At 32.5% G+C, this 18,067-nt stretch overlaps 1 protein-coding gene across 4 annotated transcripts in view; it reads left to right on the top strand.

The window, feature by feature from the left end:
- The window catches only part of MORN5 (MORN repeat containing 5), a 59,250-nt gene that overhangs the window by 14,622 nt on the left and 26,561 nt on the right, over positions 1 to 18,067 (top strand). The window contains exon 5 of one of the 4 annotated variants that reach the window (XM_074292981.1): positions 13,809 to 13,983. The exons of 2 other annotated variants lie outside the window; for them this stretch is intronic. In XM_074292981.1, coding sequence (XP_074149082.1) covers positions 13,809 to 13,900 — 92 coding nt within the window. In that variant the 3' untranslated portion in view covers positions 13,901 to 13,983. Of the gene's footprint in view, positions 1 to 13,808; positions 14,001 to 18,067 lie in introns of those variants that run through there. One more of the 4 variants, XM_074292979.1, reaches the window with a different exon arrangement.

Below are 18,067 nucleotides of genomic sequence, written 5' to 3' on the forward strand. Positions count from 1 at the left end.
CATTACCTATTTGACAAGACCTGCCCAGAACTTAAGTCTCACTAAAGTAGCTTTCAGGAAGCCAGGATCACCACCATTTCATAAATTATCAGAATAAGACATTAGTGAAAGTAATATTTATTGATCGAATAAATGGAAGCCAACTAGTAGACAATATTATGAAGTTGGAAGGTTTTTTTGACCATTCTTTTCTTGATCTTACTTTTAAGTGCACATAGATGGACAGAAAGAGAAGGTAGATGAGAAAATCAAGAAACTAATCACAACCCTGACACAGAAGCATATTACAAAATAGTAATGGGGGACTCAATTATCCAGACATGCAGGAATTTTCTCTCTTTTATGCCAAAAGAGGAGCAGCAATTTCTTGACTTACCTTAATTATCACTTCATTCCTCAAGATATGGAGGAGAAAACAAGGAGAAATTCTATTCTGAATCTGATTGTTCTCAATAGAGAGAAACTGGTTTCTATAGTAGGAGTCATGGGAGATTTGGGGAAAAGTACATGTTCATCCTAGATTTAGAAAGAGCAGATTTCAAACTGTATCTTCTGGCCTAAAATAATATAGGGTTAGTCAGCCTAGAGGGAATGAAAAATTCTCAAGAATAAAATGATGAAGACATAAAAAAATAAATGAAGAAGAAAAAGGGCAATTTTTCAAAGAGCTATCTGTGCCTGCACATGTAATTCACTAATTAATTTAAATTTTTATTTTTAAAGCTTTTTATTTTCAAATATGCATGGATAATTTTTCAACATTGATCCTTGCATAGCCTTGTGTTTCAGTTTTCCCCTCCTTCCTCCCACCCCCTCCCCTCCATGGCAACCCAATATATGTTATACATGTTAATAATTTAAATTTTTAAAAGAAACTTAAAGAAAATAGAAGCAAAAAAAAAAAAAAAAAGATAACAGTATAAAGATTAAAGCATAGCATGGTGATATAAGAATAGTATCAAAGTGTTGCTATAAAGCTCAGAATAAGCTAAGGCTGGAAATGAAACCTAAGGACAGCCAAAAAGGTTTTGTTTGTTTGTTTGTTTTTTGGTGGTGTTGATGTTTGTTTTCATTTTTAAAGTTCTTTTTAAGTTATGGTGGGAAAGGGGGCAAGATCAGTGGAAGGATATGACCACTGCTCAGGACATACAGGATAATAAGAGAGCGCTTCTCAGTTCTCACTTTGCTTTTGTTTTCTCGATCAAGGATAGATAAGGACAGAACAAAATATAGCTAGTAGGAAAGTCAATATCCCAAATAGGTAAGGATTCAGCCTCCAGCTGCCCCTGAAGAATTCAGGTCATCTGGCCCAGGTAAACTGTATCCTCAAATACTGAAAGAACTGAAAGATGTGGTTGCTGAACTATCTTTGGCTGTCTTTGAAAGATTTTGGAGACTAGGAGAGGGAGCACAGAACTAAATATCAAATGTCAGAGTTTTCTAAAAGCAAATGGGAAGCAAAAAGAGTACAAACTACTTCAATGGGCTTGATGTGTATCTCTGAAAAAATTCTAGAAATTATCATTTAAAAGATAGTTAATAAACATTAAAAAAGGAAGCAATGATTCCAAAGAACCAGCATGATTTCATCACAAACAAATCATGCCAAACTAATCTTATTTCTATTTTTGACAGAACTTCCAAACTTGTTGATCAGGGAATGCTATAGTATAGTTTACCTAGATCTCAGCAAAGCCCCCAGAATTATTAAATTTATCTTTTGATTCAATGATATTTCTGCAAGGCTGTATACTGCAAAATGTTAAAAGTACAAGGAAAATTGCACATATGTGCAAAAATATTTAGAGCTTTTTTATGGTGGCCAAGAACTGGAAACTAAAGGGGTACCCATCAACTGAAACATAGCTAAACTAGTTGAATGTAATGAAACACAATTGTCCTATAAGAAATTATGAAGAAGATGGTTTCAGAGAAGTTTAGGAAGACCTATATGAACACACCCAGAATGATGTAACAGAATCAAAAGAATAATATTATATAACTATTTATACACAAAACAAACAACTTTGAAAGACTTAAAAACTTTGACCAATGCAATAACTAACCACAATTCCAGAGAACTGATAATGAAATGTGCTGTCTTTCTCCTAGCAGGCAATGAACTCAAAGTATAAACTGAGAAACAATTAAATATACTTTGGGAATAGTAGCACTCTTCTTCCCTACTAGGCCACTGATTTTGCTTCCATCCTAGATCCTACAGATATCATCAACCCTTATGACAAAGGGGCTTACTATCTCTGCCAGTGGTGACCAACTGCCACTGTTGTGGCAAGTCAGCCTTGATGGAGCAAAGCCTCCTGAAGGAGAGACAAGTGATAAAATGTACATTTTGCTGTATCATGATGTGGCATCAAACCACCATTACTTCAACTACCAATTTCCCTCAGAAGGAAGTAGAAACAGTCCAGGACCCTGAGCCCGAGAGACACAGGAATAGCAGTGTCCCTCCAGACAAGTGGGCATATTTCTAATCTCCCCACTCCCCACAATCCTCATTATGGGAAAATTGTGGGAAAGGAGAATAGCTATTCCTGCTACCACCAAAACAAATTAATGACCAACAGCCATAGATAGAAAGATAAGCTCGAGTCACTGGAGTAGCAGTATCCTTTAGACTACCAGTCTTTGCTCCGGGCTGGTCCCCTATAGCTATCATTTAAAAAAGCAACCTCGAGGGAGGGAGGGGATAATTTGGAAAAATGAATACAAGGGATAATGTTATAAAAAAAATTACTCATGCATATATACTGTCAAAAAAATTATAAAATAAAAATAAATAAATAAAAAATAAAAAAGCAACCTCCATGGAAATAAAGTCTAGCAGCTTACCTATGGAAGTGCTGTACCCTTTACCTCTTCAGCAGCCACAACTACTCAAGGAAAAGTAAATTCTTACTACCAAAGTTCTTGTCATTGTCAAATGATTCAACATCAGAATTAGATACAGCTTTATCAGTGGAAATGACATTAAGGAACAAGTGTTACCCTCTGCTTTGCCCTTTTACCTTAGAGACCACTGGAATTTTGTTTGACCTACTGAAACTTTCTCCTTCACAGAACATGAGTTACTTGAGAGCAAGGATTGTATTGCTTTTCAATTTGTATTTCTTATCACTTAACACAGTGCACAGTAAAAGCTTTTTCAGAAGGAGGATTTTGGAAAGATGGAGGAGTAGGTCAGTAAATTTCAAGCTCTCCAAATTTCCCCAAAAAACAGAACAAATTTGTGCCTCAGGGTAAACATAGACTGGAGAAAAATCAAGAGAACTTGGGATAGAATAGAAGTCCTCCTAGTACCTCACAAGATCAGAAGAAAGCCCCCACGCCTGGGATTAACCAGAGTGAATTGCAAACATTTTCGAGCTATCTCCTCAAAAATACCTACTGGGGATCCCTGGGGCTAGCTAAGATTTGGGTGGAGCCTGAACAAGAACTAGAGAAACTTTCACCTCCCAGATCATGTGTGGAGTTAAAGGTCTCAGTCCAGATACATGTCAGAAAGAATTCATAGAACTCAAAAAAAAAAAAATTTAAATCAAATGAGACACACCAAGGAAAAACTAACTAAATAAAAACCATCCAAGAAAAACAAGCTTATAAAAAGTTAATCAACTAGAAAAGGAGATACAGAGTCTTAAAGATGAAAGTAACTCTTTGAAAATTAGAATTGGGCAAGGGAAAGCTGGTGAAGCTATGAAACCAAGAAATAACAAAACAATATAAAGAATGAAAAAAATAGAACAGAACATAAGACAACATAAGAAACATAAGAAAACATAAGAAAAACAACAGATCTGGAGAACAGATCAAGGAGAAAAGTATATAAGAATAATTGGACTACCTGAAAGCTGTGACCAAAAAAAAAAAAGAACCTTGATACAATAATGCAAGAAATAATCCAAGAAAATTGTCCTGGGGTGATAGAACATATGGGGAAAGTAGAAATAGAAAAAATTCATAGATCACCACCTCAAAGAGATCCTTTGTGGGAAACACATAGAAATATTACTGTCAAATTAAAAAACCCAGATCAAAGAGAAAATTCTGCAAGAAACAAGAGAAAAAAGCAATTAAAATACACTGGAACTACAATTAGAATTATACAGGACTTAGCAGCAGCCATAATAAGAGACTGGAATCATATATACTGACAATCAAAAGAATTGGACCCATAGCCTAGTACATATATGTTTAAAATATCATAACCTATCCTATCATATCATAGCAAAATTGTCCATAATATTGAATGGTAAAAAAAAAAAAAAAAAAAAAAAAAAAAAAAAATGAACATTCAACGAACTTACAGAAATTCAGGATTTTTTTTCAACCAAACCCAAACTCAATAAAAAATTTAACATATAAGTGCAGATATCAAAAGATTAATTTCAAGGAACTTACATGAACAGATTGGGTTTTTGGGTTGGTTTTTTTTTTTTTTTTTTTTTTTTTTTTTTTTACACACAGAAGTGTATATTATATGTTTGTGATTGATATCAGCAATTGAGTAACTCAAAAGATTGAAGTTGAGTTGAGTAAGAACTGACTCTAAAAAAGCAAAACCACCTAGAAAAAGGTAAAAAATATTAATTATGTTATACAAATGAGATACAGAGCAATAAAAACAGAGGCATTAGAGCAGGGAGGAAGACTTGTAGTTCTAAAAACCTACTGATATCGGGGATGAGTTAAATAAGTAACACTATATGTACAACATAAAGAGTATAGCACTCTCCAAAATTTATAAAGAAATAAGGGGGTGTAGAGAACCAGAACTCTGGAGAAGTATACTTGAAACAGGTGTTAACTCAGTAGAATTGATGAGATAATGGTTCTCTAGTTCACATATAGACTTAGTATAGGGATGTAGTGGTTCTCTAGTTTACAAATAATTCAGTATACTGTAATGATGTAATTATAATAGGGCATTTAAACTGGGGATGCAGTCAGACTGCTCATACTGGCAGGGGAGGGGGGGAGGGGAAGGGGAGATTGGTTGGGACTGTTAAGACTGTCAGACTGCCAGAGGAGACTGGGTCAGACTATGACAGACACAGACTGTGTAAGACACCAAAAAAGCCTTTGGACTCTATTCTTGTCCATTCTTGTGGTGTCTGTCCTGTTGAGACCAAGGCCTTTCCAGAGGACCTCCAGGAAGCTAGCCTGAACATTACAAGGGGGGAGGGATGAATGGGGGGGAAAGCAAAGGGTGGGAGAAGATAAGAGAGGGCTTCATGAGTTGGAGAAGATTAAATAACTACAAGGCAGTTAAAGAGCAGTATTAAAGCAGAAGAGTTAGGAGTGTTAGGAAAAAAGCTAGTCAAACTTTAAAATTCTATTAAGAGAAAAATCTATATCTTGTGTCAGCCATACTAATATTGTTTTAGGTAAATGTTTACATATGTGTTAATGCATGTGGATATATATGTGTGTCTGAGTATATGGAAATATATATGCATGCTGCTTTATGTATGTGTGTATATAGATATATGTATATATGAATGGATCTCTTGAGTGGGTGTGAATGTATTTTTTTATGTATATGTGTGTGTGTGTGTATAGTGGGCAGGGATGTGTGGGTGTGTACATGTGTGTATGTATATATCTATATATGTATATAATATATATCTGTGCTTAACTACAGCCTGCTTGGGCAGGAAAGAGGAATGAAAGGGGAAAAAAGAATAAAGTTTAAAAAAAATGCTCATCAGAGAACAAAAAAAATAACCAACAAGGAAACAAATAAAAGATGGATACCTATGAACAGAATTTCTTTCCTTTCTTGAACTAGTAATTTATTATTACAAATTTTGAATCCTCCTTGATGTTTTGCTGGATACTTGATAATATTCAGTTTTGTTTTGTTTTCATTTTTCTGTTTTTATTTTTTCTATTATTTTTTAAATAAAAAAATTTTTAAAAGAAAAAATTCTTTTCCATTCATCCATCTATTCAATAGCATGATAACTGATAAAAGATCTCAGGCAGTAGTAAGAAGCATAATATGCATGAATAAGGATTTAATGGGTTTGCTGTATAATGCCATGGTCAGATCCTATCTGGAGTACTGTGTTCCTTTTTAGCCACCAAATTTTAGGAAAGACATTGACAAACTGTGGAACATCAAAGGAAGGCAACCTGAACAGTGAATGGCCTTGACTTCATGCCATTTATAAATCTTAAGGACCTGGGATGTTCAGCATAAAGAAGAAAAGATGAGGATATGATATCTATTTAAAGTATTTAGAGATGTCATATGGAAGATAGCTTAGACATTTTCTGCTTGATACCAGAGGGCAGAATTGGGACATTAGGTAAAAGCTACAAAGAAACAAATTTAAGATTGGTGTGAGGAAAAGCTTCCTAACAATTAGAATTATCCAAAACTGGAATGGATAGCAGATAATGGGTTCCTTCTCACTGGAGATCTTCAATTCAAAAATTGGATGACTATGTTTGTTTTGTGCTAAGAGGTTTTTCTCAGGTATGGTTAATATTAGATGGTTCTTGCTAACTTTAAAATTCTGTCATAATCATAGATATCTCAAGTTTGCTGAAAGAAGTTATAGAACATAAAATATTAGAATTTGAAGGGATCTAGGAAAAATATTTTAGGTATTGAAAGGAACTTATGAATTATCTAATTTTATTTTCCAGTCAAGAAAAAATCTTTTCTTTTCCTTTATCTTTGTCACTTATTTTGGGTTATGAAACATAATGCTATAATTTATTACGTTTCAATGGATTTACAGTCTCGTTGATGTGATATTTCACCAATGCAGATTGCCACTTCCTATGTTATTTATATATTATGTATATTATTCCATAGATATTCCATAAAGCATCCTTCTAATATGCTACAGGCCTTTTCCTATGCCTTTTTACATTTTACCAATGAATACTTGGGCTATTTATCTAATGCAGAAACAAAGTATCACTTTTGCCCCTGAAGTTCTGAATTATGGGCTATATAGTAGTACATATACTTTGGAAGCATCTACCAACATGGGGGCAAGAGAGAGTTAGAACATGGAGTAGAGCATTTAATTTGGTATCAGGAGCACATAGATTTAAATCCTGCCTCAGACATTAGTTATGTGATTCTAGGCTAGTCATTTCATTTCTCCTGGCTCCAATTTCCTACTCTGTAGAGTAATGGATATTCTAAGGTAATGTCTGGTTTTACAATTTGAAATAATTCTGCTTCCAATAATGCTGGTGCTGCTAGGCCTAGGGCATATGTATTTGGTAATGGCCCCTGGAAGAAGAGGCCATTGACACATATGATCAGATAAAACATTTTCTTGATGATATCCCTGAAATGGAGGTGGGTGGGAGCTAGATTGTTTTTGGGTTTTTTTTTTTTTTTTTGGCTGAGGCAATTGGAGTTAAGTGACTTGCCCTGGGTCACACAGGAAGTATTGAGTGTCCAAGTTCAGATTTGAACTCAGGTCCTCCTGACTTCAAGACTGGTGTTTATTTACTGCACCACCTATCTGCCCCTCAATGGGAACTAGTTCTAACTGGCTTCGGAGAGCTCATTATTAAATTTTCATTATGAACAATATATATACCTCAGAAATTGGCAATTGCTACAAATCAGGGCTTAATTTGTTGTTCTGTTGATTGTTGGGATTTAAGAAAATGTTACTGATGCAAATTAAACTTAAAAGTGTGTGTGTGTGCATATTTTCCCCCCTACAGCCTATTGTTAAACATTTATCATCACATCCCTATATTACACTAAAAATATCCCTTGAGCTCCACAAACCAAAGTATATGGTAGAATGCTCAGGGAATGAAGTTATCAATGAAGTTGGAAGCCTGATAACTGTAGGTTAATAATAATAATAACTAACATTTATATAGTACTTTAAAGTTTGCCTAGTGCTTTACATACTTATCTCATTTGAGATTCATAACACTCTTGTCCTTATGACACCTTTTGTATGGAAATATGTTGCAGCCTACTTTTATTTATCATATGTCTTTCTGTTGTCCTTTGATCATTCCAACACTGATTCCTCAAATAGTATCATCTTCCAGAATTTGCAACTGTGAAGCATTACTAGGAGAACATTAGGATTAAAGATAGGACTTTTTCCACAGAACAGTTGAATTTAGTCACTTGTTATTTTAAAAAACAGTACACAGTTTCTCATATGCAATCCAACTTAACCTCTCCCTTTTAATTAAGTATGAGAGTAAGTCAGTGTTCATCTGTAATGCCTATATTAGACATATGAACCACTCAATTGCATAGTCTAGGCAATTGGCATTTTTTATTCATTTAAATATTCAATTTATTCATTTTGTTCATTTTCTTATATGGATGGTTAGACTTGTCAGTTGTGAGTATCCATGAATCTCATTGAGAAGTCTCTATAATGTCTTGAGGCTTGATGTAATCAGCACAATGAAATCGAAAAATAGAAACCTCTGAATTAACATCAACAAAGAATTCCTCTTATATTTGCTTTGTTTACACTCCCTTACCCTCCCCTTCCAACTAGATAAATCTAACAAAATACACAATAAAAAAGTTAAGGAGGTGAATAAAATTTTAGAAAAGTTATGTATAATAGATTTCTGTAGAAAATTTAATGGGGATAGAAAGGAATATACCTTTTTCTCAGAAGCATATGGAACCTACACAAAAACTGACCTAGTATTAAGGTATAGAAACCTCACAATCAAATGCAAAAAGGCAGAAATAGTAAATGCATCCTTTTCAGATCACAATGCAATAAAAATTACAGGTTTAAAGGATCATGGAAAAACAAACTAAAAACTAATTGGAAATTAAATAATGTAATCCTAAAGACTGAGTGGATTAAAAAAATTTTTTTAAAGAATGAGTGGATCAAACAACAAGTCATAAAAGCAATAATTTCACCCAAGAGAATGACAATAATGAGACAATATACCAAAACTTATAGGATGCAGCCCAAGAAGTTCTCAGAAGAAATTTTATATCTCTAAATACTCACAGAAATCAAATAGAAAAAAAAAAAATGAGCAATGGATAGGGCATGCAATTGAAAAAGCTAGAAAATGAACAAAAATCTCCAAATAATGCCAAATTACAAATTCTGGAACTTAAAAGAAAGATTAATAAAATTGAAAGTAAAAAAAGTATTGAATTAATAAATAAAACCAAGAAGTGGTTTGTTTTTTTTTTAATGAGAAAACCAATAAATCAGATAACCTTTGTTTAATTTGATTTTCAAGTATCAGAAATGAAAAGGGTAAATTCACTACCAATGAAGATGAAATTAAAACAATAATTAGGAACTATTCTGCCCAACCATATACCAAAAAAATCTGACAATCTAAATGAAATGGAGGAATATTTGCAAAAATATGATTTGCCCAGATTAATAGAAGAGGAAATAAAATAGTTAAGTAATCCCATTTTAGAAAAAGAAATTGAACAAGGCATCAATCAACTTCCTTAATAAAAATCTCTAGAGCCAGATGGATATTTACAAGTTAATTCTACCAAACATTTAAAGAACAATTTTGATACTACGTAAACTATTTGAAAAAAATAACTAAAGGAGCCCTATTAAATTCTTTTTATGATACAAACATGTTGTTGATACCTAAACTAGGAAAAGTCAAAAAAGAGAAAGAAAATTACAATCTCTCTAATGAATATTGATGCAAAAAAATTAAATAAAATATTAGGAAAGAGATTATCACCAAGATAACACACTATGACCAGATGGGATTTATAGCAAGAATTCAGGGCTGGATCATTAGAAATGATCATTAGAAAAACTTAGAAGTATAATTGACCAAATCAACAACAAAACTAATAGGAATCATATAATTATCTCAATAGATGCAGAAACAGTTTTTGACAAAATATAGCACCCATTCCTATTAAAAACACTAGAGAGCATAGGAATAAATGGAGTTTTCCTTAAAATGATAATCAGTATCTCTCTAAAACTGTCAGTAACCATTATGTATAATGGTGATAAACTAGAAACCTTCCCAAAAAGATCTGTAGTGAAGCAAGATGCCCATCATCACCACTATTATTCAATATAGTACCAGAAATGTTAACTATAGCAATAAGAGAAGAAAAAGAAATTGGAGGAATTAGGTTATGCAATGAGAAAAAAAAGAAAAAGAAAACAGTCACTTTGCATATGAACATGTTGGAATATTTAGAGAATCCTAGAGAATTAACTAAAAAACTACTTGAAATAATCACTTTAGAAAAGTTGCATGATATAAAATAAACCCACATGAATCATCAGCATTTCTATATATTACTAACAAAACCTAGCAAAATATAGAAAGAGAAATTACATTTAAAATAACAGTAGACAACATAAGATATTTGGGAGTTTACTTTCCAAAACAAACAAACAAACCTAGAAACTATGTGAATACAATTACAAAACACTTTTCACAAAAATAGTCAAATCATCTCATTAATCAGAAAAAAAAGATCAATTGCTCATAGGTAGGCTGAATGTAGAATGACAATTCTACCTAAATTAATTTACTATTCAATGCCATACTAATCAAACTACCAAAAATCATTTTGTAGATCCAGAAAAAAATGATAAGTAAATTCATCTGGAAGGACAAAAGGTCAGGAATATTGTGGAAATAAAGAAAAAGAATAAAATAAAAATTTTATAAAATTTAATTAAAAAAAAATAAAGAATATAGTTGTACCAGATCTAAAACTCTATTTTAAAGCAGCAATTATCAAAACTGTTTGATACTGGCTAAGAAATAGAATGGGGAATCACTGGAATAAGTTAGATATAAAAGATACAGTTGTAAATGTTCAAAGCAATGTACTTTTTGATAAATGCAGACTCCAACTTCTAAGATAAGAATTTACCGTTTGACAAAAATTGCTGAGAAAATAATATGGCAGAAACTAGATATTAATGAACATCTCATACCATATAATAAGAGAAGGTCAAAATGGATACATGTTTTAGACATAAAGAATGATACTATAAGCAAATTAGGAGAGCAAGGAATACTTTACCTGTCAGATCTATGGAGAAGGGAAGAATTTAATGACCAAACAAGAAATAGAGAGCATTATGAAAGGCAAAATAGATAACTTTGATTACATCAAATTTAAAAGTTTTTTTGCAATGTCTGTAGCATCTCTTTTTGTAGTGGCAAGAAATTGGAAATTATACAAATGTAATGGAATATTTTGTAAAAAATAATAAGCAAATTGATTTCAGAAAAGCTTTCTAAAAAAAATAAAAGAGCTAAGTTAAATTTATAAGAACAAAAGTCATCCCCTGATTGATAAATGGTCAAAAACTATGAACAGGCAGTTTTCAGATGAAGAAATTAAAGTTATCTATCATCATATGAAAAAATTCTAAATCACTATTGATTAGAAAAAAGCCAATTAAAACAGTTCTGCAATACTACCTCTTACCTATCAGATTGGCTAGAATGACAGAAAAGAAAAATGATCTAAGACAATCCAAAAGACTTATGATGGAAAATGTCTGCATCCAGAGAAAGAACTATGGAGTCTGATGCATATTGAAGCACGCTATTTTCCCTTTCTGGGTTGTCTTTTCTTGCTTGCTTTTTCTTTATTCTGATTCTGATTTCCATATGATTGTACATATATAACCTATAATAGATTGCTTGATGGGAGAGGGGGATAGAGAAGTGAGGAAAAAAAGAAAAAAATAATTTGGAACTCAAAGTCTTATGAAAGTGAATGTTGAAAACTATCTTTGCATGTAATTGGGAAAAAATAAAATATTATTAAACAGGGGGAGTAGCAAACATCTTTGATGAACATACATTTTCCTATTATTTTAAATCAATTTTATATTTGACCTCCATCTCTTTCTATTTTATCAAAGGGCCAAGCATTTGTTGGCTTAACAGTTTATGGATTTTTTTGACCTCTTCATTGTGGCACCTGTTTTACATCTGTTAAACTTTTGCAGGAAAAAATTATCATTAAGTCTAATATTGTTGTCTTTTTTCATTTTCTTCTTCATTTGAATAAGTAAGGATAAAGATATTGTTGTTCAGAGTGTATATTTCTAATTGGCCTTTTAATTTGATGTTGAGTTTGACCTTTGCTCTAAATTATCAATGATTTCAGTATATACAACCAATTGAGTCTAGCTAATGAGTCTAGCCATTTATTTATTTATTTCCTATCTATTAATATATATAGTCACTTTCATTTTTTTTTTTTTTTGGTGGTTTTCCAGTATCTCTTATGCATTGCATGTTTTGACTCTTTTTTGGAAGATTGAATAGTCTAATGTTAGATTTCTTATATTTCTCAAAACCTGAACTATATTTTCCAACTTTTCTGCCATTATCACTTAGAATCCTGTTACAAAGGATATACTGATCTTGTGTGGAGGATATTAAAATTTTGTTCATAGAATTCCTTATTTATTCAGTTGTTTTAATAGATGTAATTATATTCATCATGATCTTTTTTGCTTACATTCATCATGAGCTGATAGGATGACCCTTTGCCCCGAAATCCTTTTCCTTCTTGTCTTTCAGTGCATAGTGGAAATCCCTAACTCTAGTCCCCTAATTCTATTGTTTGCTTCTGAAGGGAAACATCTACGAGGTTCCTCTACCATTTAGCAGCATTTTGAGGGTAAGGGGATCATTTGATTTTGTTTATTGTAAGAAGGTAATGTTGATGCGTTTCACTTAATCCAATACTATGCTAGTTGTTGAACATTGAGAAAAGATCTCATATTTAGAAAACTTACAATTAGCTTAATTTTTGTAGATGGTCATTCATTCATTGTTTCCTTCTAACAATTTCTGAGCTTAATCTTTTTTCAGGGTTATTAGCTAGCCATCTCATCTTCAATATGCAAGGGTGTAGTGGTGACTAGATAGTCTCACCTTGATAAAGAACTGCTCTTTAGTCATAACCAGATGTTAGGAATTGCTACACCCAACTAACAAAAAGCTTGAAAAGTACTTCCCAGGACAAGATTAAGTCTTTAAACCTGCCTTTAACAGTGAAATCACAACTCTTTGTTGGAGTCTTGGAGTCATTTTAATTTGTATTTCTCTAATCAAAAGTGATTTACATCACTTTTATATGATTAAAAATCTTTCATATCCTTTGACCATTTATCAATTGAGGAATGGCTTGTGTTCTTATAAATTTGATTCAGTTCTCTATATATTTTAGAAATGAGTCCTTATCAGAAACAGTAGCTATAAAAAGTATTTCCCAGCTTTCTACTTTCTAGCTGCATTGATTTTGTTTGCACAAAACCTTTTTATTTTATTGTAATCAAAATTATCCATTTTTCATTTTGTAATATGCGCTACTTTTTCTTTGGCCTTAATTCCTACCATCTCCACAGATCTTATAGGTAGACTATCCCTTGTTTTCCTAATTTGCTTATAGTATCACCATTTATATCTAAATCATGAACCCATTTTGACTTCATCTTGATATAGGGTCTTGTTAGAAGTTGGTCAATGTCTAGTTTCTGCCATACTGTTTTCCATTTTTCCCAACAATTTCTGACAGATAGTAAGTTCTTATTCCAGAATTTGGAGTCTTTGGGTTTATCAAACATTAGATTGCTATAATCATATGTCTTGTGAACCTAACCTATTCCACTGATCTATTTTCTAGCCAATGCCAAATGGTTTTGATAACCACAGCTTTAAAATATAGTGGAGAAAAAAAAAGTATTTGTAAACTTTAAAATGAAATTTTTTTTAAAGTATGAACCATTTAATTAATAGGAAGGTAATGGCCTCTTTTGCAGGTTTGCCTCTGGTAATCTATGCTGGCCTTTTAAGAAGTTTCAAGCTCCATTTGTATTATATATTCTACATTCTTATTCCAAGAACTTTCTGAGTCAAAAAGATAGACTTCATCTTCAAGGGGTATCAAAAACTCTACAGCTACTAAAAATGTAACTTGTCCTTACCTGATCATTCTAATCCTATAGCCTTTGATGGTCACATTCTTTTTATGTGTACAAGATTAATGAGTCTTTAGTGTAAAGTTGGACCAGAACTCTGATACTTCTCCATGATGTTGCACTCTCAAAAACAGATATTTTTTTGGAATTGGAATTGGTTAATTATGCAGGCATATACTATAGGTATCCTAAGACATTTAGCATAATGTTAAAATACTATCAACTTTAAAATATTTATTAAACATTTACTATGTGTTAAGCCCTGGGGATATGAATATAAAAGCAAAGAAAGTTCTTACCTTCCAAGAGCTAATGTTCTAATGGGAGCAATTAACACAAATAGGGGAAAGGTACTTTTGATTAACTTAGTTGTGGATTGGGGGCTAGTCTGCTTTTGAAGCAGCAAAGAATAAGAAGTGAAGTAATTCATGATGAGAGAATTCTTAAGATTGTGGTCCAGGTGAAGCAATCACTAATAAGAAGAGCAAAGCCCCAGAATGCAAGTTTCAGGGATTAAAAAATTTCATACTAGTAAGTGGCTATTGGGAAGATATCTGGGAAATGGGGTTGCAACTCAAGAATCCTGAACTGTAGTCCTTGAGTTTCTATTACCTTTCTCTGAAATCTTGGTAAAGTTGCTTTACCTTTCTGGGCCTCAACTTCCTCTTTCAAAAGAAGGTGTGGGGCTCAACAGTATTGAAGATCCAGTCCATCTATGACAGTTCATGTATTATGTTGCCTGGTGTCATAGTTATCTTCTTATAAAACTCAATGATGTCTGTTGTATTATAAAAAATGTACTTTAATCTTTTATTTCCCCACCTGCCTGTAATTATACTCTAGTCCCTCTTTCATGTTTTTGGAAAATGCTTGAAAATAAATTTTTTTGCAAATTAGAAGACCAAGAAAAAATTATCTTTCTAGTATATGGATAAGGGAAGAGTTCATAACCAAACAAAGGAGGGAGAGAAACATTGAAGATAAAATAGACAATTTTGATTATGTAACATTTTCTTGGATAAACAAATCCAATGCAGCTAAGATTAGAAGAAAAACAATGGAATGGGAAAAATCTTAACAATTTTTTCTAATAAAGATCTTATTCCTAAGATATATAAAGATAGATAATATTTTATAAAAATAAAAGCCATTTCCAGTTGATTAATGACTGAAGAAGCCAGCAGTTTTCTGAGAAAAAAATCCAAGCTATCTATAGACATTTGAAAAAATGCTCCACATAGCTAATAGAGAAATGTAAAATAAAATACATGTAAATTCTATCTCATCTATCAGATTGGTACAGTTGTCAAAAAAGAAAAATGACCAGTGTGAGAGAGGCTTTGAGAAAAGAAGCACATTGATGTACTTGTTAGTTGAACTCTAAACTGGTCCAGACATTCTGGAAAACAACTTGGAACTATATCCCCAAAGTCACTAAACTGTGCATAACCCTTGATCTAATGATATCACTATCAGATCTCTACCCCCAAACAGATCAAAAAAGATAAAATCCTCTATGTACAAAAATAATTTTTGCTGCTTTTTGTGTTGCAGCAAAGAAATGGAAATTAAGAGGATCCTCATCAAATGGGAAATGCTTGTCCAAGTTTTCTTATATAAATATGATGGAATACTATTGGGATGTATGAATGATAGGGAACAGTTTCAGAGAAACCTGGGGAAATTTGGTTGAATTGCTAGAGAGTGAAGTGAGCAAAACCAGGAAATAATTTATACTATTAACAACATTGTAAAAAAAAAAATTTTTTTTGAAAGTCTTAAAAATTCTGGCCAATTCATTGATCAATCATGATTCTAATGGAGTAATGATAAAAAAAAATGGTACTCATCTCTTGACAGAAAGATGGATTAAATATGCAGAATGAAATACATTTTTTGACATAGCTATGTGGGATAGGGTTTTGTTTGACTATGAATATTTGGCTACAAGAGTTAGAGTAGGGAGAAAATGGAGGTGGGGCAGGGAATGCTTGTTTAATTGAAAAAATAAAATTATAACACTTCCTAGTTGCGTGACCCTGGGCAAGTCACTTAACCCCAGCCTCAGGAAAAAAATAAAATAAAATAAAATAAAATTTAATTTAAAATTTAAAAAAAAAAGAAACAATGAAGGATTTTAAGGAGGAAAACATATATATTTTGATATAGTAGACATCTCCATCTCTACTGGAATGTTGCATGGTTAAAGATGTTCTACCACCTAAAATTGGCAAAAAGCTTTATACTAGTGACTCAGCTGCTTACTTTTTATCATATATATATATATATATATACATATATATATATGTATATATACATATACATATATATATGTATATATATATATATATATATATATATATATATATATATATATATATATATATATATATATATACATAATTGAAGTACCACAAGCACTACATTACACACAAGCATTACAAATCCCAGAGAGAGCATAAAATCTAGATCTAAAGGGACCTCAGAGAGCATCTGTTTCAAAACCTTTATTTAGGGGAAGCACACTGCTAGCAATTAGCAGAGACAGAATTCAAACCCAAATCCTGAGTACAGGTCCAGTTCTCTTTCTAGACTATACTACAGTGATATAATTAAAAGATATCACTTCTTTTGAAAGGATCACTAAAGAGCCTGTGGGTTGATGAGGCATTTGAAAAGATTTGAGGTAATTGCCTTTAATATGGTGGTAAATCACAGGATTAACTGTTAACTCTTCTCTCTCTGATCTTTCTTTGATTCCTTAGATGAAAGATAAGTAAGACCAATCTTATAAGTTCATATATCTATCTTTTATGTATCGGTTTGCCTTAATCTTATGAGTTGTAGGGATCTGGAAAATAATTGTAGTAATTCTTATTCCCTACTCCCCCCATTAATGATACCAAGAAAGAGCCTCAGATGAAAGGCACATTATTAATATTCAAAGAATAAGCCCATATAACCATTTTAACATATACAGCTAACAATGGGCCAAATTGGCTTTGTGGAAGATAGAGAGCTGGCATCCCAAATTAGTTTGTGCAAAAGCAGAAATTCTTCCCCCAAAGGTCTCCAAACCATTCTCAAAGAATATCCTGATTATCAATAATGTATTATAGCTTTATAGGAACATTACTGCCTTTGTTGTCTGAAATGCAGAATCAGCCACATCTGGCAAACGTCCTAGAGTGAAAAAGTCTTTCATTGAGTGTATAATTCCAAACGGTTAAAAAGATAACACCAAATGATAATCGCACCACTCTTCAAAATAACACCAACTTCACTTCAATCAGAAACAATGCCTTTTGTGTCTTAAAAATATCTCCTGTTCCCTGATTATTTGGAGACAGGATTTGTGCATGTTTGAACCTGTGGATTTGATGTAGAATTAAATTCAACACACTGTTCTTCCATTAAAGTCTTCCATTGCCTCATTGTGGCATGTATATATCTTAAAAGCAATCACACACACACACACACACACACACACACACACACACACACACAAAAGCCCTATAAAGCTGAAAGACTTTAAGAATGGTCTGGCAATGGTCTTCATGTATGCCTTCTGAAAACAAGTCTAATTAAGTGTGAAGAAACTCATCATTAGAAGTGGGTTTACCAGGGCTGCATTAATTTTTTTCAATACAGCAGATCATAAAACTATAAACCTTAATAGTTTAGAACTAGGTACTTTTCTAGATTTAGTACATATTATTTCTCTTCATACTATATTCCAACCAAACTGGCCTTCTTGCTCTTCCTCACATGTATATGCCAATCCTCATCTTTGTGCTTTTGCATAGGCTGTACCCTATACCTGGGATGCCTGTCCTCCTTATTTCCAATGTTTAGAACCCCTGATTTACTTCAAAGCTCAGATGAAGTGCCACTTTCTACATGAAGGCTTTCCTGATCTCTCCATTTATGAGTGTTCCACTCAAAAAATTACATTATATTTATTTTGTATATACATATGTGTAGTGCACATCATCCTTCCTGTGAGATATAAACTCATCAAGGAAAGGAACTGCTTATTTTTATCCATGAAATTTAGCATAATGCCTGACACATAATGTATGCTTACATGCTTGTTCATT

This window comes from Sminthopsis crassicaudata, chromosome 2, assembly GCF_048593235.1.
Source record: "Sminthopsis crassicaudata isolate SCR6 chromosome 2, ASM4859323v1, whole genome shotgun sequence".
In the NCBI taxonomy this organism is placed as follows: Eukaryota; Metazoa; Chordata; class Mammalia; order Dasyuromorphia; family Dasyuridae; genus Sminthopsis; species Sminthopsis crassicaudata.